Raw genomic sequence first — 26,778 nt, 5'->3', positions numbered from 1 at the left:
TCATCGATACGGAGTCGTTCCGCTTCTTGCCTGGCTGTGCCTTGAAAAAGTGGGCTTTTTGTCTGCCCCCTGAACTGTTGCGGTTTGATGCAATTTGATGCTGTCTGAGGTGGATGGTTTTTCCCAGTGATCCTGGGCCATCCTGCCACCCATGTCCGCACGGTAGTGTGAGATAGTGTGAGGTGGAGTGAGGTCGGCGGTGAAGGCCGACCACCATGATTGTGGCTTGTGGCTTGGCTAGAGACTTTTGTGTCGTGATGAATGGCGAGTGAATATGTCTCCTCAAGTCTTGTCCGAGTCGCGTTAGTAATCGAACCCCCTTCAAGGGAGCCGCACACTCATCTCTGCTCGACGCCCGGACTCAGCTCTATGGAAGGAGAGAGAGAAAGAAAGACAAGTCTCTAAGAGATTTAGAGAGAGAGATCTGAGACAGAGAATAGAGAGAAATGAGAGACATGTTAATCAAGAGCAAACAAAAGAACTTTGTTGTATCCAACCACACACACACACACACACACACACACTTGCTTTACTCTCTCTGTCTCACTGGTAAGGTTGGGGACCCCTGGCTCTGCTGCTGCTGCTACTGCTGCTGGCTCGTTGGCACCTCGGCTGCTTGGCCCTGCTGCCTAGCTCCCTCTCTTCCCCTCCGCCCCTGCCTTCTCTCTTTCAAAGCCTCCCGTCCCCGCTCTCGCTCCCTTCCCCCTCCTCTCTCTCTCCCTGTGTGTGTCTCTGTCCCTCTCGCTGATACCGTTGGTAAGGGTGGACCTGACGGAAGAGAGACGGTTGTTGGCGCTTCTTGTCGAGTAGACGGGTGTGTGTGTCTGTGTGTGTGATTTGGTGGCTGTGCCCTTTGATGAGGTAAGAAGCGACTTGATATGGCAGCCGATCGGCACCTCTTGACAGCGCCGTGTTCCTGGTTGCCTTGGCGTCTCGTACCGAAGCAGACCCAGTTGGTGCCATACCCACACCCACAACCCACCCCGTTGCCAACTCGCGCGTTGTGCCCCGACCTTGCAACATCATTTGTCGTGTCCGCTTCACCTCCCTGCTTCTGTCCGCCCCCTCCTCCTCTGTGCCCCCTCCCCTTGTGCGTCGAGCATTCACGTCAAAGCTTAACCACTATCCCTCGTTGTCCCCTTCCCTTGACATTCACGTCCTGGTTCATGTCCGCCCTCTGATGGCTTTCCCTCCTCTCTCTCTCTCTCTCGCTCTCTCGCGTCATTCCATCATCCCCAACTCCACCCGCCATTCACGCTCTGGTTCTCCCACACACTGCTACCACTTTTTTAATCACTTTTGACTGGTTGCCTGTCCGTCCATCTGTGGGTGCGTTTGTTGACCGTCTCCTCCCCTGTGCGCGGACTTTTGCTCTTGGCTGCATTATTCCTCCCGAGCCTGTCGTCTTGCCTCTGTGTCATACAAATCCTGGTGCGCGGTGTGCCCACACACTGACTGACGTCCCTCTCTCGCCACTCGGGCAACAACACACCAACAACCAGCAACGGCAACAACAACCCTTGCACCGTGCACCGTGTCCATGTCCTGCAACTGATCATCTCATTGCCTTTGGCGTGGCCCTGCCTGCTGCCGGATAGCTGCTTCAGGAGCAGGCTTGTCTTGTCAACCAGTCGCTGAAAGAAGAGCCCCCCCTTTTTTTTTGCACCCGTCCAAGCTTTGCCTACCTTTGCAGTCCTTGGCGACGCCGGAATCCCGCCATGGTGCCTAGCGCCTCAGCGACCTGAAGAAAAAACAAAACCTGATTCGACTTTTTCTTCTCGTCCTGCAATCTGGGGCACGCCCCACCCCCACTTGAGTCCTTCTTCTGGCGTTGTCGTGGCCAGTTGTACCACTCAGACAATCATGTGGGGCACCAAACTAACGACCATCCGGCCCAACGCAGAGGCTCCGCGGCCCCGCTTCCTCTCCGATGCCGTGCCTCCCATCATGCTGCAAGCTGACATAGATGTGGGTGACCCTTCCGTCTCTGCACCCATGCCCCCGCGAAACGGGCCACGCGCTGGCCCCACACCCATGCTGCAAAAGCTCTCCGAGGCTGCGGCAGGCCGGCATGCGGCGCGAGCCGGTGCCTTCCATCACCCTGCTGTTCAGCATCGCATGAACGGCAATGGAAAAGCCGCCAGCAAAAATCCCGCAGAGAGCAACGCTACAGCCGCATCAGCGGCCGCACCCGCATCATCAGCCGTGGCTCCAAAGCTCAATTCAGCTTCCCAATCACCCACCGCAAATCGCAACGGTTTTCATCCAACCCCCACTTCACCCATCAACCCCAAAGCCGCCGCCCTCGTGATGGAAGCCCGCCCCATTTCTCCTCCTCGACCCAACGGCGCACTGGACTCTGAGGGTGGCCTCGTGGGGACTGGCCCTCTGGCGCACGGTCCTCCTCGGGCCGTGCGTCGTGATCCTGTCGCTTTCAACGCCAGTCCCTCCAAACATACTGACGCCGTTTTATCCACCTCCCGCCGTGTCAGTGCACCTCCCGCGCCGAGCATCCTCACCAACAACGGCCACGATATCATGGACTCCCAGCACATTGTTCGCGGCGCCTCACTGCCCGACTCTGCCACGCTGGCCGCCGAGAGCCGCCGTCGTTCTCTCGAACGCAGCAGCCATGTTGTCGTCCCACCGCAACCCGCGCCCCCGAGCGACGAAGTCGCCACCACTGCCAAGGCCCAAGCTATCAAGGAGCCGGCACCACGGCGTCAGCGCCTTTCGCGCGTGCAGTTTACTTTCGGGAATGGCGCTGGCAGTGGCGCAGGTACTACCTCCTCGCCCACCAGCTCGCCCGCCCAGAACTGCCCCGCTTCAAATCTAGCTTCAGGCCCAACACGACGCCTGTCCTCCGAAGCGGCAGAAGAAGAGGCCGACTCCGCCGCCGCCCCGGCCCGAGCCGCGGTCATTGGGGTGGCAACCAGTAATCCACCCCCGACTGCTGCTTCCGAAGTTGTCAAGGAAGGAGGGCCGCCACCTCCCACAACACCACCGCCTGGTAGCGATACACTCAGTGCCCGCCGCTCTTCCCGGGCTAAACAGCACTGGCTCAAGATTAAGGAGTCAATCCGTTTGGTCTCCATCGCTCACCAATTTGCCTTCAAGGCCCCCCCGTACCGCCCCTTCCTCTCACACCAACTTCATACTTTTCTCGCTGAGAACGTACACATGGGCATCGAGCGTGAGTGCGGCGTGGTCTATGAAGCTGCCGTCCTCTTCACTGACTGCAGTGGCTTTACGGCACTCACGGAGAGACTTGCTGCCAAGTACGAGGACAACTTTCTTCACGATGAGGAGGCCCATGACAGCGGCGCCGAAGACTTGTGTCGCGTGATCAACCAGTTCTTCACACAACTCATCGGCACGGCACATGTACGCACAGGGTCCCTCGCCCTACCTTCTCATATTGTTTCCTTTGCCTGAATGAAATTGCGCCCCTTCTCTCACTCAATGCCCGCTCCACAGTCCTACGGTGGTGATGTCGTCAAGTTTGCAGGTGATGCTGTCACCGTCACCTGGGCTGCCAATCCCAAAAGCAACAACGGCTGTCGCAACCTACAACAGGCGGCCACCCAAGCCGCCGCTTGTGCACTTGAACTTCTCAAGCTTTGTCCTTGGCCTGCCCACACAAGTGACGGGAATGACACTCATTACTTGAACCTTCACATGGGTCTTGGCGTAAGTCGGCTGCTTTTCATGGTATCCACCATCTCTTTTGTTCGTCTCACCCTATTTTTATCAATATATATATAAAAAAAAATGATTAGGTGGGCAAGCTGGCTGCCATCCATGTGGGCGGCGTCTTCAAATGCTGGGAGTACGTTCTGGCTGGCCAACCACTCAAGCAAATTGCAATTGCAGAGGCCAACAGCATCGCAGGCGAGGTCGTGTTATCTCCAGGTCGGTACTCGGTCTGCTGACTCGTATCCTGAAGCCAGGGAAGCGAGCGAGCTGCCGCTTTGATCCCATGCGTTTGGATCTCATACACACGTGCATGCGTACTCATGGCTTCCGTGTCCTTTCTAATGATGCAGAGAGTCACGACTTGCTCGGGGATCTGGTCGAGGTGGATCCCTTGACAAATCCGGTCGTGGATGCCAGCGCTGATGGCTTCTCAGGTTTGGTGCCTGCCTATCCGCCTTCCACGTCGTGACCATGGATCCACCATGCGCCCATCCCGGTTGCTCGAATATGCGGGCCGAGGCTCATATACAGCGGTGTTGAAATAGACATTGACTACCTAAAGCGTTTTGTCAAGCTGCGCTCAGTCGATACCGAGCACGTGATCACGGACTGCACTCCACCTGTGCTCCCGGTAACCACCAGCTTGGTGCCGTACATGGCTCGCTACATCCCAAAAGTTGCCCGTGTTCGCCTTGAAGCCTCCACAGCGGAGCATATCGCCGAACTGCGAACTGTACGTGCCCGCCGCCGCCGCCGTTGAGGCCTATTGTTTTGCCTCGTCACTGACTCACCACGCTGGGTATGGACAGCTCTCCATTGTCTTTGTCAACATTCGCGGGCTACGATTAGAACCGTCTCCAAGTGGCGACTGCAAAGAGGTTTGTCTCGTTTGGATTGTCTTGGCTCCCGAAGCTGAGCCAGCTCAAAGCACCATCCTTTTCGTCCATAGGCCGTGGCGGCTGGCCAGCGGCTCATGACCGAGTTGCAGCGCGTCATCTTCAACTACGAGGGTGTCATCAACAAGCTTCTTGTGGACGACAAGGGTCTACTAGCACTCTGTGTGTTTGGCCTTCCTCCCTTTGTGCATCATGGCGATGATCCCGTTCGCGCCGTCTGTGCCGCCCTTGACTTGGCAGCTGGTATCAGGTACACATTGTGTCTTCGCCGCCAATCATGCCCGTCCGCCAACTATCAGACCTTCTCACGACCGCGACCTCTGGTGCAAACGAATGGGGGACAGTAATCTGGGTGATCACGTGTTTGCGCGTGTTGGCGTGACCACCGGCCGTGTTTTCTGCGGTGTTGTTGGCTCCAAGGAACGCCATGAATATACCGTTCTTGGCGATGCCGTCAACCTCTCGGCACGCCTCATGGCCAAGGCCACGGCATCAAGTATGGACACTTGTCTTCTCGTCGTGCAGCACTAGCCCCGTCGCTCTAAACTTTGCGCGCCGCTCACTGGTCTTGGCCTTGTCGTGTCCAGGCGTTTTGATCGATGAGGCCACGCGGGCCGTGGTGGCTGAATATGCTGGAGATGACTTTGAATTTACAACGCTGCAGCCCCTGACACTCAAGGGCAAGGCCCACCCCGTGCCAGCCTTTCAACCAGCCCCCCGCTCCAGCATCCTCTCTGACTATCTCAAGAGCGATCATGATGATCGTCTGGAAGAAGACACGTACATGGCAGGTCGCGAAGACGAGCTGGAAACCCTTCGCGGTTGGCTCGGACGTCTTTATAATCATAGCGTGCGTGGCAGCTGCTTGGTCACCGCTTTTTTGGGCCTACTCGAAATGCCAACCCAGCCTCGCGGGCTTTTTCAGGCCTCAACGCCGCCCTCATTCCGCAACTCACGTCGTCTTCTGGCTTGCTCCTGGGCGTACAGGGGGGAACAATCCTTTTGACCGCACAACCCGGCTACGGCAAAACCCCACTGGCGGCAGCTTTGATGCGCTGTACGTTGGACATCTAGCTCTGCTTCGTTCCACGTGCTTTCCAGTCTGACTCTATCGCATGGTTACTCAAGAATGCCCTCATCCCATGCTGGCAAGGGCTGCAAGGGCTCCAGTCTATGCACGGCTTTCTTTTTGAACATGCAACTCACATGTATGTGTGTGTGTGTTGCCGATCAATTTGTCTGTGCTTGGCTGCAGCCGCCCGCGACCGTGGGATGAACGTGGTAATTGCTCCCAGTGATCAGCGCGCCATGTTGCGCGTGGGAGACCAGGCGCAGCGTCGAAAGCAGACGCAGGGCGAGCATGCTGGCCCACGACATATGGTTCTCGTGAGCGATGAAAAGTGGCAATACGCCGCTGCCATCCTTCAACAGGTTTGTCGTGGCCTGATGAGACTGATGGGCGCGCTACTTGTGCACGTCTCACCAACGGACGCTTTTTGATTGGAACAACGCGTTTTGGCATAGCTTTTTACCAATCTGAAAAAGAAGGATATTGACGTGGAGAAGTGGATTGAAACCATGCTTGCCCCAAATGATCGAGAAAGCGAAGAGTGCGTCGGTGTTTATGATGTGTGGCGTGTGCGCTTTTACAATCAGACAGTGTCTTCCTTGCTCCCTTCTTCTTATTGTTGGTCTGTCCCTAATTGGTCACACCATAGCTTGGTTGGCTGCAAAGCCATCCCTATCAGCCTGTGGCGTCACTTGGAGGATCTTCCTATGGGCGAGGTATGTGTGCACGCAGTTCATGTACGCTGTTAGCTGGGGCTTGGATAAGTGCTGATGTGCCTGGCTGTGTGTTGTCTGCAGCTTCCCGAGGTGTCCATCAACGACGTCTTGGTTGTGCGAATCGTGGCTCGGATCGTCACCAGCTACGCCGACGAGTATCCTACTTTTCTTGTGATGCGACTTTTTCACAACTCGGTGGATGTTGCACACGATGGTGGCTGGTTGCTCCTCTACGAACTGGCTCGACTCTGCGACTCCCGTGAAGATCACGTACGCTCATTTTCAAATATGATCGGCCAGCACGTGTGGTCTTTACCTGCACCAAAGTCTTGGCCATGCATGCCTCAAACTTACACATGCTTCAATTTTTTTTTTTTTTTTTTTTTTTTTTTTGCCTTTGCACAGTTGCTACAACCTTTGATTTTGTTTGTGCTCTCCAACCCATTGGAGACGTGCAAGCGCGTGGAGGTGCTGGACCTGATCAAATTTGCAGAGCGCACCAACACCCGTCTAGACCTGCGGTTGCTTTCTGAGCGAACTCGTCTGAAATGGGCGGCGACCGTCTTGAGCAACGCCGAGCCCAGTGGCGTGGTTGTGCGGCCGGCCGATTTGCCACCTTCTTTAGTGAAGGTACGTTTTGCTCGCAGAGTAGTTGTTGCCTCGTTGTTTCCGACCCGAGCCGCTCGTGGAAATGCGCAAACTATGCCATCACCGTTACTCACCCTGGCAATCCTCTTCTTTTCCTTCCCATCTGTAGCTGATTGATGATCGCACCGCTGGCCATCCGCGTATGATTGTCGATTTAGTCGAGGTGTGCCCCAACAAGCCTCGTGTATTCATCTTCCCCATCTTGGCTTCGCCTCTCAGCGATCACCTGCGGATCCCACACGCCCACCTTCCTTCTCATGGTTCGCATGCTGCCCCTGCTTTCTGGGATGGTTGTGTCATCCATTATCGTGTTTCTAGAGTCTTTTGTCTGCTCAGGCCCTGCGCAACGGCAACGGTGCTGCCATTCGTAAATGGGGCAACGGTCGCATTGAAATGTTGGCTGAAAATCTCAAGGATGTTATCACTCCGGTGGGCATGCGTCATGCTGCGCTGCACATCTACGAGACGCTCAACAGTTATCACCAGCTGATTGTGAAGGTACGGCCCAGGCTTCTGCCGCTGCGCAGTTGACGTGTTGCTTTACCCACCTGCACGAGAACTTGACCTGCATGACCAACCCATCATATCGCAGACGGCCAGCAGCTTGGATTCTTTCACACCGGCCATGCTGGAGGTTCTCATGCACCAAGTGTCCCACCGCACGGTGAACCGTGAGATGTTGTTGATGGTATGTTTGTTACCGTGTCTATGCCATGCCCAGGCAGGCTCATTCCTCGGGTTCTCTTAATAAAGTCAAGGCGGTTTCATTCTGCTTAGCCCAATGATATTTCACCAGTCACCGTCGACGTTTAACCTTGCGTTATGTGACTTGCTTTCGTTGCCAACCTGCAGCACTTTCATCAACTTCAACAAGCCGAGATCTTCGTGCCGTGCGAGAACATCCCGCGCAGTGTTGTCAACTTTTTGCCACACGATAATTGGCCGTGGCCTGCTTATCAGTTTGTGAGCAAATTGCTAAAGGTTCAAGTGTTCAAGGTCATGAGCAGCAGTGATCGCAAAGCCGTGCGTGACATCTGCCGCCAGCGGGAGGTCAAGGTTCTGACGGCCACGCACAAGGTACAAGCTTGGTGGCGTAAAATTCATCGTCGACGTCATCCCAGCTTGTCACGGGTATGTTCATCGTTTTCTCAACACGCTACTTGTCACGGTTGATCAAGACCAGAAGCGCCTACCGCACCGCGCTGATCCGCGTTGGCATTCTCACGATTTGGGGATCTGCGTGATGCTTGTGCATGGTCGCACAGCGTTCCATGTATAGCTTTTCCCTTCGCATCGACGATTCTGCTCCAATCACGACCCAGGTGAGTGTCAAGCATTCATGCAGACCCACGCACTGCTGAGCAAAAATTACCTTTCTTGCCTGCTCATTGCCGTCTTTGGCCTCCATCTGACTCTTGTCCTTGTGGCCTGCGTCTGATCCTGTCTACAGATGGCTCAGGATAACGCTCTCATTCCTATCGATGATGTCGAGTTGGATTTGCGCCACGAAGCTGAGGCTATGGGCGTGGACACACGTGTGCGAAGCGTCAACGCGGGTGGTCGATCGCGGCGTCGCTCTCATGCTAATATTGTGGCCGTGCGCCGAGAGAGTCCTATACGGACGCGCTCTGAAACCACTTCATCCGTGTCAAGCAACGACTCAAGCATGGACAAAGCATCTTACTTCTCCTTTGGGTTTCATGACCACGGCCCTTCTGTTCCAACGCGAGGTTCCTTGCCCCGGCCTCCAAATCGCGGTCACACAGTCATGTCGCCCATGCATTTGGACGCACGCCAAGGCTCCCCACTGAGCCGCCACCACGACGAGGTGCGCCAGCAAGCAGACGCTGCATCACATTACGGGCGCCCAGATCTATCCATGACCCACATGTCGCGCCCCAAGTCGGGCATGCATGAATACGTGCTTGGCGTGCCTTCCTACTCCGATGGATCATTTTTGCCCCAGCACCAACACATACACTTGCCGCAGCATCAAGCACCACATATGCATCGCAGCAATAGGGGTGGCAGCAGTAAGCGCGACCACTCTCCGCTTCGTCGGCCACAATCGGCCGGCCAAGCTTCTCAATTGCAGTTGCGCCTGCAGAATTTGGAAAAGCATTTGACCGACGTACGTTGCTTCGTGCCAGCTTGAGAATGTTTTGAGTTTGCATCACGCTGGGTTTGGTATTTCATATTGCTTTAGGACTGCAGAGCTTGTTGTTGTTGTTGTTGTTGTTGCTGTTGTTGTTGCTGTTATTGTTGTTGTTGTTGTTGCGTGTTCATGGTGATTGCGAGTTGTACGTTTTTTTCTCACTGTGGGCTGAACCATCTTGACAGATTGAGAACGTGGAAGCGCGACTTTGGGAAATCTTCAGCTTCTCTCATCGCAACGCCGATGATGCCTTGGATAAATGCATTGACTTTTTGGAAGGATTGGAGGAGTGCCCTCCTCCCAAGTAGTTACACTTTGGATTGGTCACTTTAAGATTATTTCATTAGCTTCAGTCAACATTTGTGCCCAATTGGTGCCCGATGCATGTGCTGAGACTCAGACGGAAGAAGAACGTTGGTACATTTTTGTTTGATTAATCGTCGAGATTTGTTGGTTTGCCCTGTTGCACCTCAATGCCATGGCCGCATGAGTTTTGAAGTGTGTATGCACGCGTGCAGCTTGGCGAACTTGTCTGTATGTTGGATGTTTCTTGATAGAAGATTATAATAGAATCTGGAATTGCTGTGGTTCGGGGGGTTATGGTGGGCGATATCAAGTAGCAAGAAACAGCACAAAAGGCAGCCAGGTCGATCAGATGTAAATTGAATGTTGGTAGCAGCTGAGAAATGACATGTGAAACTTGTAGAGGGCTTAAACTTGGAGATGACCGGGCCAATTTTGCGCGGCGTCCTGTAAAGCATTCAGGCCCACTGGGCCGATATTGTTGCCATGTATACTAGGTGGGGAAGACAGGTCCAAGGCACAACGTGAGCTGCAAGATACCTCCTGACTACGGTGAAAATGCTCAAAGCAACGTGCGCCAGCTTACTCGAGCTCCTCAAGGCTTCGATTGTGACGAAGAGCTTCTGCAAACTGCAGGGCTCCAGCATCCCCAGTGCCAATATTGTCGACAAATCTAAAAAAGGTGAAAAATTCTGTGAGCGCACCTGCTTACATCTGTTCATGCACATGGATTCAGATACGAGCACAGGTATTTAGGGGGGTCGCAACAGAACGAACGCAAATAGGCGCAGCCCCGTATTGGACTTGAGGCCTTCGCAGAGGAAGCGAACGCCCATCTGCGTAATATATTTGTTCCGAGACAAGCTGTCAGCCAAGAGCGTGCAATCGAGCAGAACCACGCGCAGTGAGCTGTATTTTAGAGCGCAGCAATGCACTGTCAGGTGTGGGTGGCGGGCCTTGGCAAGTCCCCCACTTGAGCACTTTCAGATTTGTGTTGTTCTTGAGCGCATCGCCAAGCCCTCGCGAACCCTTGTCTTGCAAAAGGTTGTCCGCCAAACTGCATTTGAAAGTGTTGTAAATAAGGAGCGGCATTTCACAAACAAGTCAGAGAGGGCCTTTTGACACAGTGGGAGAATGCTCACAGCAGGGGTTTCAGGCGATAGGGAGCAGCAGCAAAACCCAGACCAGACAGAAACATTCGTGGGCACATGCTACCTACTTGAGATGTGTCAAGGGGCTGGCTCCCTTCAAACACCGGCCGAGGGCAGCACCAACATCGTCTCGCAGTTTATTCTGAGACAAGCTACGATAGTGCACAACGAGCGCATCAAAACTACGTCAGCATCGTGGAGAATCGGGCATGTACTTGAACAGGTATGGGTACACCGTTGGCCCCACGCTTGCCACATACTCGAGCTGGCGCAGACGCAATGCATTGTGTCGGTCATCACAGAGGGCAAGGACCCCGTTGTTGTTCAAGCCACAATTGCTCCATCTATATGAGATACAAGCGTTTAACAGCAAGATGAGATGAAAGCGTTGGACAAACGCAGGCATGACAGAACACAGCGCAACACATCCTGACTTGAGGTGCGTAAGGCTTGGCATGCGCGCCATAGCGTGTCCAAGTGCTGTTGCTTGGTCGTCTGTTAGCGTCTGGCGAACCAGCCTGTGGCATTTTAAACCCACAAAAGACATGCGTGGCAAACGTTAGCAGTCGTATCACGTCTGAACATGACTTGGATGCGGAGACTGACGTGATGCGGGTGACGGCTTCACAAGAGGCCAGCGCATTGCCCAGGAAATTGATAATGGGGGGAGGCAGAATCATGTTCTCATCCAGGCAAAGTTCGCTGGCAGTGCCTTCTCGAATGGCTACCAGCACAGAAGCTCGCTTCCACTCCTCAACGCCAGATACCTGAAGAAGGGTGGTGCCGAGCGTCAGTACCTGCGGCGAGTATAGGCCCAGGTCAATTTGTCATCGCAAAACAATTCTCACCAAGGCACGAGCTGGTAGATGCAGGGCCATGGCCATGGCTCCAGTACGCGTGATATGGTTTTTGTGTAACCTGTATTTGCCATTTTTTATTGCGGATGAGGTAAAAAAAAAGTTGAAGAAAAAGAAAAAAGAGCCTGGACATGAGACATGACTTGTCGAGGCGCGACAGCAATGCGAAGACTTTACGAACCGCACAGACTCCAACTTGGGACACATTTGCAAATTTTGTGCAAGGGTCGCCGCCTGGTCATCGTTGAAGCCAATCCCACTTAGACTTATATGTACACGGTTCACGCGCCGATGCAGACGGGTGTGAGTCGGTGTGAGAATAATAAAGCATTCACATGCGACAATGAATGGAAAAGCCTCGACGGGTAAGTTTGATGCGTGCGTGTGCGTGTTGGGGAGGGGTGAAACAAATAAAAACATACTCGATGGATTTAAATGCTCGATGCAAACGCAGCACCTGCATGAGCTCCTCAAACGCCGATGGCGTGGCCAACTTGGTCATGTCCGCAAAACTAAGAAGGAGAAGTGGTGGATAAACATGAGTGACCACGCATGGTGAAGTGAGTGCGATGGTGCGAGAGCACATGTGGCGTAAAGCGCACTTGAGCTCAGTGCCAACTAGCGTAGGGGACGCGGCGGCCACGAGTAACATAGCATTTTCAGGAGTGGCCTAATACGCGAGCGCAGAGTACACGGCAGAAGAGCCTACAAGTGAGCGAGCAAGAGTCTTGCGAGTGTCATGCACGCGAATAGCCTGGCGTACCTGGCCCGGGGTCGGTGGCCATGCTTGAAGCTCGGACGCACAACGCGGTTCCTGTTCAGGCTCGTGGTGTCGAATGCTCAGAAACAGTCTGAAGTTGCAAAATGACAACGCGGGTGAAGTGATGAGTCTTGTCACGCTGCCGCCAGCGGCGCCAGAGGCACACATGGAGGGCACCGCGGCAAAAAAGTGGCGCCCACGAACCGCCACCGGCAATGCTGTGCCCAGTCAGCCTCGATCCCGAGCTCAGCTGCCCAGTGAGCAATGCCTGATTTCAAAAGCGGTGAAACCAGATGAAGGGGCACTACATCGTTGACGTCACCCTGTAGCAGGGGTTGTAGCGGCAGAAGAAGCTAATCGAGATGGACGGGGGTTGGAAACAAAGGTCAAGTCAAAGACGTGAGATTCGAGCCAACAAGATCCGCTTGCGAGGCTTGTATGGTCTGGCTTAGGGTGTTGCACTGCATCATACTGTTGTGCGCAATGTCAAAGGGTCGGGTCCGAGCAATAGAGACAGCTCAGCTGGTGAGGCACCCGTTGCGGTGGCAGCGATGATTGCCAAGACTTGAATCAGGTCGCTGCGCATAGGGTTAACATGCAGTGTAAGCTCATTTTTGACAAAAAGTACAAGCATCTGATGGCGGCCTACAAACCGGCGGACGGAGTTGTGCGTCGCAAGAACGGCATCCAAAACACTCTCCATGCGCTTTTGCTGGCTAGGTTGAGCCGAAAGCTGAAGCGCATGTCGGATGGCAGCATCTGTGCGGAGCGAGGGCTTTTCTTCGCCAAGAGCTAGCGCTGCAGAGGCCCGAGCCAGAAGGCGCGCCACGTTCCTATTGATGAGGGAAGAGGCGGAGCGGTGGTGACTTTTTACATGGGTATCCTATGAAAAGTAGAGTGAGATGAGGGGCGTCACAAACCATTGGAGAGTCGGACACTCTGTGCGGGAAAGAAGCCCGCCAAGTCGTTTGACCTGCGTTTGAAGCAGGAGGGAGGTGGATCACATGAGATGTGGTGGCATCGAGCTCGCCCACAAGAGTGGACCGGTGACTGATACTCTTCGGATTGCCCTCGCTTGCAAGACACCCTTAGAATATACAAAGGGTCAAGATGGACAAGAAGAGGCGCAAGCGATCGTCTGACAAGTCTCCTTCCTCCCTCGCATGCGCCCGGTCCGACACAAAAGGCACAGGGAAACGGCTGTTGCTGCGGAGTCGAGTCAGACTGACCTTGATCTCCTGAAAGACTGGGAAGAGCTGGCCAACGTGGACCGAGGTACCGAGCGCGTGGGACATGGTAGCGGCGGTTTCAGCCATGACGGCGTTGCGATCACGCGTTAAAAGTGGGTAGCGGTGGTAGCCGGGGGTTCGCTTAAAATGACGCGTCAGCTTGCTTTCGCTCGTGGCTAGTACGAGGGTTGTGTTGGGCCGAGACGCGAGCTCAGTGAGCCAGGTGAGGTCCGAGGTGGAACTGCCGAGGCTCCAGAGTTGAAGGTCTGTCAGGAGGATGATGGCCGGTCGCTGATTGCGGGAAAGGAGGGCCTGCAGCCTGGCGATAAGGGCGTTGACATTGAGGAGGTGGAGAGGGGCAGCATCGTGTTGGCCGAGCTGTAGCTCCAGGTCGGTGATGAGCTTGCAAAGTGTGGTGCGTTGAAGATGAGAGTATGGGGTGCACTCGCAAAAGTGAAAGGCGACGGTGCGATCCGACGAGGTTTGACGGCTGAGAAGATGCTGGGCATAGCCTTCAATCCAAGCCGCGAGCAAGGCGCTGGCACCGAGATCCGAACCAGCGTCTACATGCAGCAGTTTGATCTCATCATTCCGCACCAGGTCGTTGAATTGGCCGACCTCAAGGAGCAATTGATCCATGTTGGGGGGCAGCAGGTCATGCTGATATTTGACCTGCATAGTGTGATAAATGGCCCACCACCCCGATGCATCGGCGCCAGAGTTGGTGTTGGTGCCGGTGGCCGACGCCATGGCGCTCAGAGCCTGGGCCCGATAGGTTCAGATAGGCTTGCGAGGATACAGTGGCGTGGCGTGTAAACTGGGTCGTGTAAACTGGATCGTATCTCCCCAAGGAGTGCGGCTGGCAGATCAAGAGGCGGCCGTCAGCTCAAGCTTGCGTACCATGCCGGATATCGGAGGAGCAGGCCAGAGAGGCCTCGTTAGGGAGGCGGGCGGTTGTGCGGTGCGACGGGGCCAATAGAAATCCCTGCCCCGAGCGGAAGCGAGCCTGCCAAGTGCAAGGCAAAGGCCCGGGATCGTTCAGAAGAGTCCTTTTGCTTGAAGGTCGTGTCTCACTTGGATGACGGCTATGCTACGCGTGGCGTTGCACGGATTAGGCGGAACACCGGAGGAGGGGCCCTGGAAGAAGCGCGCGAGCCGAGTGAGGTGTATGAGTGAACCAAACCAAGCGAGCCGGACTTTGATCGGGGGGAAACACAAAGAGGAGGAGGGGCATTGATCGACCCGATACACCACGTCTGTCTGGTGCATATAAAAGCTGCTTGCAGATCGCCCCAACAACGATGGCAACCGGCAGCGGCGACGGCGACGGCAGCGGCGGGAGGTGACGAGGTCGTACCTTTTTCCTTTCAGAGAGAGAGAGGTTGGCGAGGTTGTACTGAAGAGGTGTAGAATGAACAAGGGAGAGAGCGAGTGTTGTTCGCATGCTTTCTACAAGTAAGTCAGAGACGAGGGCCAATGGGTAGCTATATCTCAGAGAAAGAAGGCGAATGAACCTTAAGAGATGAACTCAGCATACGCGAAGGCTTGAAGAACACAAACCACGAATGCAGTGACGATATCGGCCTTTCAAATCTGACAATCGAGGAGAGAGAGAGAGAGAGAGAGAGAGAGAGAGAGAGAGAGAGAGAGAGAGAGAGAGAGAGAGAGAGAGAGAGAGAGAGAGAGAGAGAGAGAGCCAAAAGCGACGGATACAAGAGAGAGGAGGCGTTGACATGCTTGAAAGTTTAGTAACAAAGGGAAAGCAAAAGGCAACAAGAGACAGTACGCATTTGAGAGTCTTTCAGAGAGGACATCATTTCTGTGGTGTATTTAATCCACGGCTGATCGAACGGCAGCGCAGACGACGACGGAGAGACCGCACGGCGACGGACAGACCGCACGACAACGGAGAGACCGCACGGCGACGGACCGCACAGCGGCGGAGAGACCGCACGGTGACGGACCGCACAGCGGCGGAGAGATTGCACGGAGACGAGTTGAACACAGGATACGCGTCAGGAAAGGAGTCGTCCAGACCAGTTGAAAGCTACCGTCACGGGCTAGACAAGCATCCAAGCGTCAGGGTGGTGGAACCGGTCCGTGAGGGGTTGGCGTACCGTTTGGTGTCGTCATCGGAGGTGATTGGCCTGTTCCAAACGCAGCGCAGCGCAGAGCAGCACAGCACTGGCCAGCATGGCTAGTGAAGCACCGTCTGCAAAACGTAAAAAAGCCTTTTCTTTTCAGTTCACGCGCATTGACAACGCCACGTATGTCGTCTTTTCCGTCCCGGCTCAGCTTTCTCGGCTTGCCACCATCGCACGGTCTGACGGGGTTGGTTGAGACTCATCACCATTGTTCGCCGGGTCACAGAAAGTTTTCGCCCGTTAACGATGGAACGGGTGGCGAAGGCACCTATGGTGAGGTGAAGCGCTGTCGTCACGTGGCCACCCAGCAGATTGTGGCCCTGAAAAAGATCAAAACGGAGCAAGAGGCCAACGGGTTTCCACAAACGGCACTGCGCGAAATCCAGATTCTCAAGCAGCTTCGCCATGAAAACATTGTGCAACTGCAATCCGTTGCCGTCGTTAGCAAAGAATGTTTGTACTTGCCCCAACATGCTCTGCCGCTCCTTTTTACCGACAAAGAGTGCCCGAACTTGTTGCCGCGTATGTCCATGACTCAGCGCTGCGTGTGCGTGTTCTGGTCGGGGCGCAGCTGAGGTGAAGAACACAAAGTCGGGTAAATTTTGCTACATGGTACTCGAATTCGTCGACCATGATTTAAACCGCATCCTCACCGCCATCAAAGCCAAAAAGCCCGCCGGATCCCGCAAATCTCCCGTCTCCACGACAATCTTCAAAGGACTGGCCCTGCAAATGCTGCGTGGACTGGACCACCTTGAAAAGAATTGCGTCTTGCATCGCGACCTGAAACGTATGATGTCTGCTTTTGCATTTGTCATTCTTTAGGCATCTGCACCCACCACCATTCGAGAATTTCCTATGCTCATCATTGCGTGCTTGCCACCTTGCCCCGTTGTCACCTTCAGCTGCAAACATTCTCCTCAGCGCACAAGGCGTCATCAAGCTGGCCGATTTTGGTCTGGCCAAATACCATCACCCAGATGTTCATAATGAACGCAAGGGCCATACAGCGCTCGTCTGCTCGGTCCGTTTGTCCTATGCCACGAGTGGAGACTTACCCATGCCTGTCGACCACACACGTGCTCGGCTCACGGCTATGCTCTGGCTTTCTCCTCGCCCAGCAATGGTATCGCCCCCCAGAGCTTCTGGCCGGTCAAGTCTCGTATCCCGAGAAGATTGACTCGTGGAGCTTGGTAGGGCATTCGTCCTTGTCTCACCACCCGATCTCTCCTTCCTCAACTGACGTGACACACCACTGACTCCTGTGCGCTCCGTGTCTTGCCATCCCATGTTACCCGTCGTATTCACCCAGGCCGTTGTGATGGGCGAGCTTTTCAACCTTGATCCGCTCTTTGACGGTCGCACGAGTTCAGCAGACGGCCGGACAAAAGCCGAAACTTATCAGTTTATTCAGATTCAAAAGGTCGTGGTTTGAGCTGTCATGCGGCGATAGATCTGACGACAATCAATTTTTGAACAGGGGGCCTGTTTTTTTTTTTCGACGCTTGGTATCATGATGGTTCTTTGTTGCCCCGTACAGCTCTGTGGAACCGACTCGTTCGCTTGGCTGGAGGACTGCCCCCTCTTACCTGCTAAAGGCCACAAAAAACGTCAAGTTTCGCAGCGTTTCAATACCCTGTACGTGTCATCTTGATCTGGCTGGCTCCTCGCTTGCGCTCTGCAAGCATGGTGGTCGTGTCGGGGCCGCGGCACGCACAAACGGTTTACTCAACTTGCCGTCTGACTCTGCGCTTTGGGCAGAATCGCGCGTGATCGCAGTTCAGAAGCTGTTGTCGCTTTCATGGATAAGGCTTTGACAGTGGATCCCAACCACCGACTCTTGGCGGGCGAACTGCTGAAATGGGAACACAAGGGCGTATCCTTATTCAACGGCCCTACTCCGACTCTTATGGGACCCGGGTATGTGAGATGCTCCACCTTTGTCATGGTTAAGAGTCAATTACAGCTCACTTCAACAAACTGGTCACTTGTATTGCGTGCGCAGGTTGATGTCAGAGCTCAACGCCATCATGTAGGCGCCCCGTGGGTCTACACTGGTGGCTCAGGCGGCATTTTTCGAACAAAATGAAATCCACACAATTAAAAAAAAGAACAAGAGCATCGCAACGTCAAATCATATCAATCGAAACCAAACGAGGCCATGAACGAAAGAGTCACCCATCTTTTGATAAATTCGATGGGAGTCTAAATGACCACCCCTTTTGGTCATGACATGTGAATTATCATGTACAAACGGTTGTGTACATCCAATGTATAGTCGACAACTCTTGCAAGTGGCTGAGGTACATTTTATGGGTGATGCAGGCGCGCGTTGCATCTCCGCATCGGCGGTGATGATCTCACTTGGAAAAATCGTACTTGCGCTGAGTTTGGCCAAATCCCTGCCAAGCAACATTCTGATGTCACACAGGGCAAGTAGGGGACAAGAAAACTCTGCGAGCAGTACAAGAACAGGGCAAGCTCACCTCATCGTAGTTGCCCTTTTCGCGAAATTTCTGTTTAAAGTGGGGCTTGCAGTACAATGCACCATGGACGGCAGCATACGTGCCCGTGGACAGGGTGCGGTTACACTCGCGGCATCGAAAGCACGTCTTGTGATATGTCTTACCATCCGCTTGGATCTGCAAATGACGAGTCAAATGGATATGGTGAGCCAAGAAGTCTGGGTACGCACATCACCAGGGTACGAGGGCCTGAGCGCAAGGCTCGGTGCCCACAAGCAACACATGCACACAGGCGTACCTTCTCCATCATGTACACTTGGCGCTCACACACTTGGCAGCAGCCCGGCTTCACCTGCTTCGCAGAGGTTGAGTCGGTGGAGCTATTGAGGCTTGAGGCCGGCTGGGTGGTTGCACGAGCGCGGAAGGTGGCACCACCACCGCCAGTGCTGGCCGTTGAGCTTGACGGGGAAGCCGGCGGTGAGGCTGAGCTTGCTGCACCCACGTTGGCACTCGTTTTGAAGCTGGCAGTGGGCGCTGTCGAGTGCGAAACAGTGTTGGAACGAGCAATCCCAGTTCCAGCAGAGCTAGCAGAGAACATGGGAGTCCCAAAGCGGTTGACGGTTTTCGCAACACTGGTGGCCCCCGTGGCTTGAGCGGCGCCTGGCTCGGTCACTGGGGCCGCCGCTTTCACACCTCCAAACGAGGCATGGGTCCGGAGGCCCGTGTTAGGCGTGTTGCGCGATGTGTTGAACGCCGCAAAACCACGGGCACCGGACACCGAGTTCGAAGATGACGTCGGTTCACTAGGCGCCTTGTTGGGTGCACTCGTGGATCCACGCTCAAACATGGCGCGCCGGTCAGTGATGGGGTTTCGTGAGACGTTCGACGTCACAGCTGCGGGCTCTGGCTCCGGTTGGGAAGACGAAACAGGCTGTGAAGCACCGCCACCCACAAGTGGCTGAATCGAAAAGGAACTGCGCCGGCGCGAGAGAGGCGCAGGCTGAAACTCTTGGGCCTGTACCGGGGCTGGGGATGTCTTGGCGATTGGGGCCGGTGTAACTGCAAACCCTGGCTTTTTTTGCGAGCTGACCGAGTTGGTTCGAAATGAGGGGGGTGCCTTGGCTGCTTCTCCTCCAAATGCGGCAATGCGAGCAGCCACACTTCCTAGACGCTGACGTGGGCTTTCCTCGTGCACAGTCTGGCTTTGTGTAGCCAGGGCGGGTGCACTTGGTGCAGGGGCAGACGTCTCTTGCACCACGGGGGGAGGAGAGGGCGAACGCTGAACCGGGGCAACAAGGCTAATGCTACTGCGATGTTCAGCCCCACGAGATGGTTTTGAGGCAGCGGCAGCGGCAGCAGCGGCGCGTACGCTCGAATGCCCGGGTCCCGTAATGCTTTGACGACGACGCTCAATGTCCGGGCTGCCGATCGTGCCAACACGCTGCGACGGAGGAACCCATTCGGATTCTTGTTCGCGTTTCTGTTCCGCCACCACCTTGGTGGCAGCTCGAGCCAATGCCTCCTGTTTGGCTACGCGTTGCCGCTCAGCCTCGGCTCGCTGTTGCTCTGAAAGAAAAGCGGATCCAGAGGGAGAAACCATGTAGTAGGTGCCCGCATTTGCTGCATCCTCTGAGGTTTCGTCCTGCTCTGGGATAGCAGGGTCTGCGGTGGGGACTGCAACCTCTGGCTCAGGCGCCTTTGCATTGGTCGGCTCACTGATGGTCGCATCAACGTTACTGGCTACGGTACCTGAAGTTGAACCAGTTTCAAAGAAGGCTGCGCGATCTTCACGCGAGCTACGCTGGAAGCGATTTGTGGCCAATGCGGCTGCACGAGCGGCATTGGAGTTGCGACGATAGCCGAGGTCATTGTTGTAACCAGAGGCGGGCGTTGCATTCGTGGTTGCTGCTGCTTCGGGAGCCTCCTGGGCAGGGGTGGCGTCAGGTAGCTTGGGAGGCTGGCTTGCAGGCAAGCTCGGCCCTTGACTCAGTGACAATGCAGGCGGTTGAACCGTGGGGAGGCTGGGTTGGCCGCCAAGTGTGGTGGTGTCAGACTTGATAGTAGAGGAGGCAGACAACGAAGACGCCGGCGCTGAACTCGCAGTGCCTTTGGAAGGTGATGGCGGCTCCAGTGCCTCTTCGATGGGCGTTTCCAAGTCAACGAGCTTCACAGCTTGGTCCAAGGTGAAGGTCAGGGATTGCACAGCCTCCACGCTGGCGCGATGGCGACGTTCCTCCTCCTCACGCTGCTGCTTGCGAGCTTTGCGCCGCTCTTCGCGTTCGCGCCGCTTCTCTTCCAGCCGCAAACGCTGGATCTCGGCAAAGTCTGACTCTGCGGCATTGTTGTCGGAGCTCGGGGCCGTGTTCATTGGCAGAGCGGGGGAAGCAGATGAAGGTAGAACAGGCCTGAATTCAGTCTGACGTTCAGCCGCTGTCGCGCTGACTGCTGCTTGAGCCTTGGCCTCAGCTTCAGCCTCTGCCGCCGCCTTGGCCTTGGCTTCGGCCTCTGCGACGGCTTTGGCTTGGGCTTCGGCCTCTGAAGCCGCTTGGGCTTCGGCCTCGGCAGCTGCTTTAGCCTTGGCTTCGGCCTCTGCGGCGGCTCTGGCTTTGGCTTCGGCCTCTGCAGCCGCTTGGGCTTCGGCCTCGGCAGCTACTTTAGCCTTGGCTTCGGCCTCGGCAGCTGCTTGCTCCTCCGCCTCTGCAGCCGCTTTGGCCTTGGCCTGGGCCTCTGCAGCAGCTTGTTCCTCCGCCTCTGCAGCCGCTTTGGCCTTGGCCTCGACTTCTGCAGCAGCCTTGGCCTTGGCTTCAGCATCTGCCTTGGCCTTTTCTTCAGCTTCTGCAGCTGCCTTCGCCTTGGCTTCGGCGTCTGCCTTGGCCTTCTCTTCAGCTTCTGCAGCTGCCTTCGCCTTGGCTTCGGCGTCGGCGGCCGCCCTGGCCTCCACCTCCATGGCTTCACGCTTCGCAGCCGCTTCTTCTTCTGCTTGACGTTGAGCATCCTTTGCTGCTTGCTTCTTGGCCGCCTCCTCTTCGTCAGCTAAGCGCAGTCGTTCCAGTCGCTCTTCGGCCTCCTTTGCCTTTTGCTGAGCAGCAGCAGCAGCAGCAGCAGCTTCTGCCTGGGCAGCTGAAAGACGCGCCAAGCTGGCCTCTCGTTCTTCCCTGAGACGCTCACGCTCGCGCTCCTTGATTCCAGAAAAGGAGAGAGAAAAACAAAACAAAACAAACGAATTTGTGACAGGTGAGTGGACGAATTCTTGTTCTTGTTCGTGCAAGGTATATCATTGAGGCTCACCTGCTCGCGTAGGCTGGCCAGCTCCGAGTCGAATTGTTCACTCTCGGATTGAAGTGAGCTCTGAGTGGCCTACGCATGCAGGCAAGCAAAGCAGCGTGAAAGATGGCGGTCAATCAACGCAAGTCAAGGAAAAAGGCCTTGGCACGAACCTCGATGGAGGCATCAATGTGATTTCGTTCCACATCTAGATCGTGATCACCACGGTCATACTCTTCGCTGCTGTAGGTTGCGTGCTCCTCCACCAACGGGCCGCCGTGTTCATCGCGAAAGCTCAAATTGCTACTTCGGCGGCGTGTGGGGTCTTCAGTCTGCTCGGTACGCTGATCTCGATACTTCCGCGGCAGCGGTAGAGAGGAAGCAAGACCCTGAGTAGCAATGGTAGGGGGTGCCGAGGCCGGCATGACAGGCGCGCCGTTGACGGTGCCAGCCTCGTTGGCGTTGTCAGCCTCATCGACGTTGTCAGCCTCATCGGCCTCTACAACTGTGGGCGTGGTGGACATGGCCTGGGTCGCAGGGGCCGATGGAGCAGGCGTCTCAGACACCACTTGAGCTGTTTGGCTAGGCTCAGGCTCGGGTCCAGGCTGCGGCACTTCGCGGGGCAGAGCAGGTTCGGGGGAAGCTGGGGACATCTGGGCCTGTGGCGTCACGGGCGCTGTTTGATTGGCAGTTTCGGAGACCGAGGGGGGTGCTGCAGTTGGTGCAACTTTCATAGGAGACCGGAGCTGCTGAAGGTCTTGCAGTTGCGCTTGTAGATCCAACTGGGCGGAAGGCGGGGGCACTACCGAGGTTAATGCGTTGGCTGGACCATCTTCTTCCTCCTCGTCTGATGACGGAAGCGTATCGGGATCTGGAGGCGGCGAGGGCGGGGCAGAGCCCAAATCAGACTCGTCATCCGAGTCTTCTGGTGCTGCTAGCCCAGCGGCCGAAACGGGGCAAGGCACGTCGTGAGAATCAATTGGTCGCATTGAGCAAGGAAGGGGTTGGGGCAACGAATTGGCATGGGGATTTGGCAAGTTCATACGGATCTGACCTGAAGCACCGAAGCCCATGTCAACGGAGCTCAAAAAGGCCGGGGAGAGGGTGCGGGGTAGCGTGTGACCGAGTTTGGCCAAAGTGGATACATGCATTGCAATTACGAATTCGTTGCGGCTCAGGCAGTTGTCTTGATCTTGGTCGGCGAGGCGCCAAACGTGTTGAGCGAGCCGAGAATCAAGCTCGGCCTTGGCCAGCAAAGCCTTGGCGGTGCCCTCGGGCATGCGCGTCTGTCCTGGGTTGATTCGATCAAAGAGCATGTGGTATTTGCTTTTGGTCTGGGAGGCATCGGCCAAAGCAAAGGTGGCGCGGGTGTGAGCGGTTGGGTTGGGGGGTCGCTCTGTCGCGGAGCCACGCTAGGACTCACCATGGGTTCAACCGGGGCTAACTCAATCTGAGCCAGCGAAGCGGGCGGTGTGTCGGGTACTTCTCCTCCCTTCATCTGTCGCAAAGGGAGAGGGTGAGAGGAGAAATAGAAGCCGGTGGTGTGGGCATGGAGCGGTGAGGAGCACAAACCTTCTGGGTGACGAGATGCATCGCGACGATAAATTCATTCTTGGTGAGTGCACCACAGCTGGCATTGTCACAAATGTTTCTATTGAGCAGTTTCACGCGCCGTGAGCCATTGGGAAAAGGCGTTTTAGAGGCGTGAAGCATCAGCTGGGCGATGGGTGCCGTGGACTGACAAGATGGCTTCGAGCTGATCGCGAGGTAGCTCGGTCGTGGCAAAGGCGGCGGCAGCCGTGGCAATGCTGACGCGGCCTGATTGGGGTTCAAGCTCATTAAAGGCCGAGACATAGCCTTCGACCTCGGCTTGCGAAGCCATGGTGGACGGCGCCACTGACTCCGGGGATCGTCGACTGCGGCTTGGGATAAACCCTGACACGGAGCCGGCCCAAGCAGCAGAGTAGCGTCCAGGCAGACTAATGCGGTACGAGGAGGCTTCCAAATAGGCAGAGCTGGAAGCAAGGATTCGATGGCGAAGAGGGTCAGACAGCGCGGAAAAGTGATCAAGGGCGATCAAGTCTGCACTGCCAATGAGCGCCGGCCGGCAGGGCAATGAAGAAGCAGAACACACGGGCTAGCAAAGAACGGCCACGTCTCAGGGGATCCTGTCATCAAGCTCTCCTCAGCTTGGCATTGCCATCAGCCGGCCGGCCAGCAGCCTTTTCGCTCACCAATAGACACGTACCTCACAAGCTGGCGCGGCAGCGCAGCAGCAGCACAGCTGCTGGACGAGACACAAAAACAACAAGAAAAAGAGAGAGAGAGAGAGAGAGAGAGAGAGAGAGAGAGAGAGAGAGAGAGAGAGAGAGAGAGAGAGAGAGAGAGAGAGCTTGAGAGCTTGTGTGAGAGAGAGAGAGAGAGAGAGAGAGAGAGAGTGTGTGTGAATTGGTTCAAGAGAGAAAGAAGGTCAGAACAAATCAGTCAGAGGACATTTGGACGGAAGACCTCTCGGCGAATCTTGCTATTTCCGGCCCTTTTCTGGCACTGCGCCGCGCTGCCCTGCCCTGCGCTGCCCTGCCTTGCATTGCCTGTCCTGTGCTGCCCGTTCTCCGTGCTCCACTCCCTCCCCCTCTCTGGCGCGCACTTGTTCGTCCGCTGGCTCTCTCTCTCCACATTGCTTTAGGGGCCGCGGGTTTGATGGTGGTTACGGTCGTGATAATAAGGGATAATGTAGATTCATTTTCAAAACACTAATGTTACAGCGTAGAAGAGTATGAGGGCTTGTGCAGTTTATTACAAAACTAGTGAAGAAATATTCACTCGTCTCGCCTTTTGTTGTGGTGATGTCAAGGGCTAACACTTGGTAATGGAATGAATCGTCTGACAAGCGTTTGCTCACGCTTGCGCAATGCGCCGAGCTTAGGCGGCAAGGGCTGCGCGGTGGTGGTGGGCAGGGGCGTGGGGCCTTGCTTGGCGGAGGCTGTGGCAGTAGCGGAGCCGAGCCAGTTCCCAGCGCTGCTGCAGGTCAAAGGCGGCAAAGACGGCAGCGGTGGACGTGCTGAGAAAGCGCATGTCCCGCCACAGGTGGAACACGGCGCGAGCCTGTGCAGCCGTGCTGAGGCCCTCGCGTTCGATCTGCAGCCACACGGTCGTCGTCTCGCTGACCACCACACGGTCTCGAGGAAGCCGCGGTATCAGTTGCCCTGCCTCCAAGCGCCCCGTTGTCAAGAGAACGTGCGTATCGCTACCTACACCAAGGGTCGCGGCAAGGTGAGTGTCATGTTCGAATGACCTGGAAATAGGTTGCCAAGGCTGCCCTGTGGACCGACCAACCTGGCCGATAGACGAGGCGGATACGGTCGCGATGAAGATTCACAGGAATGCGCCGGACCAGCACGGCCGTGCCTTTTACCAACAAGTAGAGTGGCTGACGCTGACGCTGGCCTTGGCTCTGGTGGCCGGGCAGGGCCTCCAGCACCTGCCCTGGACGCAGCTGCAGACGCTGTGTCCACTCCAACACCCCAGCCAGTTCGTCGGTCGTGGCCGAGGCAAACACATGGTGCGATCGCAAAGCGGCAGACATGCTTGTGCGCTGGGCTGATCGCACGCGCTGCAGCGTGGCATCCAAATCAGTGCGGGCTAACCACACCAATTCGACGTGTGTTTGACTGACCACGGTCGCCGTGCGAACGTTGTACTTGTCCAACAGCGCCATTTCGCCAAACATTTCTCCTGGGACACCATTGAGCGAATAGAACCAAAGGAACGGCGGTGACGTGGGAACGGGGGGTGACGTGGGAATGGGGTTGGAAAACTCAACCTTTTGTGCACCACCACCTACCGGGTCCAATGATGTTGATGGGCACCATGTCCCAAGGCCGGTCTCGCTGGGGTCCCAGAATCTGCAGCCGGCCCGAGAGCACGGAGTAGCACGCCACACCGGGCTGACCTATTGTGCGGGGGGTTGGCTTGCATGAGTATGGGTTGACATCCCGTCGACCCCGGGTACACCAAATATCGCAAACACCAAGAACACCAGGCGGGGTCGAGCGCCTACCATGACGGATGACCACGCGATGTGCACTGAAGCTATCATAGCGTAGAATTGCAGCCAAAGCTTGGGGTGGGACCTGACTATAGGTTTGAAACAAGTTGAGCTGCAAGACCAGCAGGAGAATTTGCTTAACATCCTCGTCCGTTCGGGCAGCTGGTGCCTTGCGCAGCGCAAACTTCAGCCGCCGATCCAAGCGGCAAGTTTGCAAAGCCGGACTGAACGCTGTACAACAGCAAGTCAACGCGCGCCACCACCAACTGTGAGTTCATTATCATGAGCAATCATGATGGGGCTGGCAATCGAGGGGTTGGCGGTAAGGATATACCATTCACATCAAAGACCAGTCCCGGGCTTCCGCGTCCGCCGTTGCCAGATGATACCGCCCCCGGGCCGCTGTGCTGGCGAGTTCCCTGGTAGGCATACGGCCGGGCAGCTAGTTGGCGCTCAAACTTGAGGTCCACCATCAATCGCCGCACCGCGCGGCGAAAGCGATGTTTTCCCGACTGCATTCTCTGATGTGTGGGCTACAACAACAAGACAGCACTGACGAGAGATGGTCCAGAAACAAAATGGCTCTCGCTTGGAATGATGCGGGCGTGCACCGGATCAATGGAAGCAATGCATGGCACGGACACACCAGAGGACGCCGCTCCTCTTTCCGATGCCGCACCAGCTCCAAACTGCGTGACATGTTGAGTTTTGTTTGTTTCCCGCATTCATGTCCGCAGATTGGATGAGCAAAATCACGCGGGTGCGGCTGGATTCGCGGCGTCGACAGTGCTGGACCAAGCTACTACGTTGAACAGGGTCGGCCACTAACACGCAGCAATGAAAGGCATTGGACCCTTGCCCGGCTGCCCTTTGCCATCAAAGGTATCTTGAGTAACGTGTTGATGGGCGTTGTGGCTTTCTTTTTTCTCTCCTTTGTGATGGTGTTGAGTTTTGCTGATGACCTCTCTTGTTCTCTCTTCTCCTCTCACTCGACCTCTGGTCTCTGGTCTCTGGTCTCTGGTCTCTGGATCTCTGGTCTCTGGATCTCTGGTCTCTGGTCTCTGGTCTCCGGTCTCTGGGTCTCTGGATCTCTCTATCCGCTGCCCTTTGCTCTGTCCTTTGCCGCTTTCTGTTCTCGTCTTTCTTTCAAACCTCTCACACTCTTTCCTCTCTTTGTCTCTGTCTCTTTCTTCTCTCTCTCTTTCAGTGTTGTCGTTGGTTGTTGTTTTTCAGTGGTGTTTGTTCCTTTTGTTTCCCTGTTGTTGTTACATGTGGTAGTTGTGCTTTTCCTTTGTCTTTGCTCTTTACTTCTCTCTTTCTCAAACCGACCAAACCAATTCATTTTCTCTCTCTCTCTCTCAGTGTCTGTCTCTTTTT

General features: G+C 55.6%; 4 protein-coding genes across 4 annotated transcripts; 2 read left to right on the top strand and 2 right to left on the bottom strand.

Moving 5' to 3' along the window:
• Nucleotides 1-1,863: 1,863 nt before the first annotated feature.
• MONBRDRAFT_32966 (uncharacterized protein) lies at nt 1,864-9,763 on the top strand (the record flags this gene model as incomplete). The annotated part of the gene is made up of 23 exons (XM_001747087.1): nt 1,864-3,384; nt 3,478-3,690; nt 3,780-3,912; nt 4,047-4,130; nt 4,242-4,429; nt 4,506-4,574; nt 4,646-4,842; nt 4,892-5,088; nt 5,180-5,413; nt 5,580-5,649; nt 5,694-5,800; nt 5,848-6,023; nt 6,117-6,202; nt 6,311-6,377; nt 6,459-6,647; nt 6,783-7,007; nt 7,135-7,188; nt 7,344-7,523; nt 7,618-7,713; nt 7,878-8,102; nt 8,291-8,347; nt 8,476-9,156; nt 9,366-9,763. 23 exons carry the CDS (start codon nt 1,864-1,866, stop codon nt 9,486-9,488), a joined length of 5,172 nt encoding a protein of 1,723 aa, XP_001747139.1. The 3' UTR covers nt 9,489-9,763.
• A 63-nt stretch (nt 9,764-9,826) lies between these two features.
• On the bottom strand, nt 9,827-15,215 carry MONBRDRAFT_32965 (uncharacterized protein; the record flags this gene model as incomplete). The annotated part of the gene is made up of 20 exons (XM_001746960.1): nt 9,827-9,976; nt 10,070-10,156; nt 10,261-10,347; nt 10,457-10,540; nt 10,703-10,786; nt 10,895-10,978; nt 11,069-11,152; nt 11,241-11,401; nt 11,483-11,552; nt 11,914-12,003; nt 12,094-12,161; nt 12,255-12,342; nt 12,456-12,604; nt 12,724-12,829; nt 12,905-13,134; nt 13,481-14,043; nt 14,381-14,486; nt 14,555-14,617; nt 14,838-14,929; nt 15,041-15,215. 20 exons carry the CDS (start codon nt 15,213-15,215, stop codon nt 9,892-9,894), a joined length of 2,556 nt encoding a protein of 851 aa, XP_001747012.1. The 3' UTR covers nt 9,827-9,891.
• Nucleotides 15,216-15,673: 458 nt separating this feature from the next.
• MONBRDRAFT_32964 (uncharacterized protein) lies at nt 15,674-17,741 on the top strand (the record flags this gene model as incomplete). Its single annotated transcript, XM_001747086.1, has 9 exons — nt 15,674-15,747; nt 15,851-16,146; nt 16,196-16,414; nt 16,530-16,648; nt 16,746-16,817; nt 16,937-17,047; nt 17,165-17,262; nt 17,386-17,544; nt 17,630-17,741. The coding sequence occupies 9 exons, from the start codon at nt 15,674-15,676 to the stop codon at nt 17,658-17,660; spliced, it is 1,179 nt and encodes a 392-aa protein (XP_001747138.1). The 3' UTR covers nt 17,661-17,741.
• Nucleotides 17,742-17,984: 243 nt separating this feature from the next.
• On the bottom strand, nt 17,985-25,874 carry MONBRDRAFT_26577 (uncharacterized protein; the record flags this gene model as incomplete). Its single annotated transcript, XM_001746959.1, has 15 exons — nt 17,985-18,026; nt 18,111-18,266; nt 18,388-21,267; nt 21,378-21,446; nt 21,527-22,287; nt 22,408-22,765; nt 22,926-23,004; nt 23,096-23,368; nt 23,663-23,753; nt 24,001-24,106; nt 24,242-24,371; nt 24,412-24,604; nt 24,690-25,193; nt 25,414-25,632; nt 25,736-25,874. 15 exons carry the CDS (start codon nt 25,872-25,874, stop codon nt 17,985-17,987), a joined length of 6,000 nt encoding a protein of 1,999 aa, XP_001747011.1.
• Nucleotides 25,875-26,778: the final 904 nt, after the last annotated feature.

Source organism: Monosiga brevicollis, genomic scaffold (genome assembly GCF_000002865.3).
Source record: "Monosiga brevicollis MX1 MONBRscaffold_15 genomic scaffold, whole genome shotgun sequence".
In the NCBI taxonomy this organism is placed as follows: domain Eukaryota; class Choanoflagellata; order Craspedida; family Salpingoecidae; genus Monosiga; species Monosiga brevicollis.
Note: the sequence above shows the minus strand (reverse complement) of the source record. Positions and strands in the feature narration are given on the sequence as shown.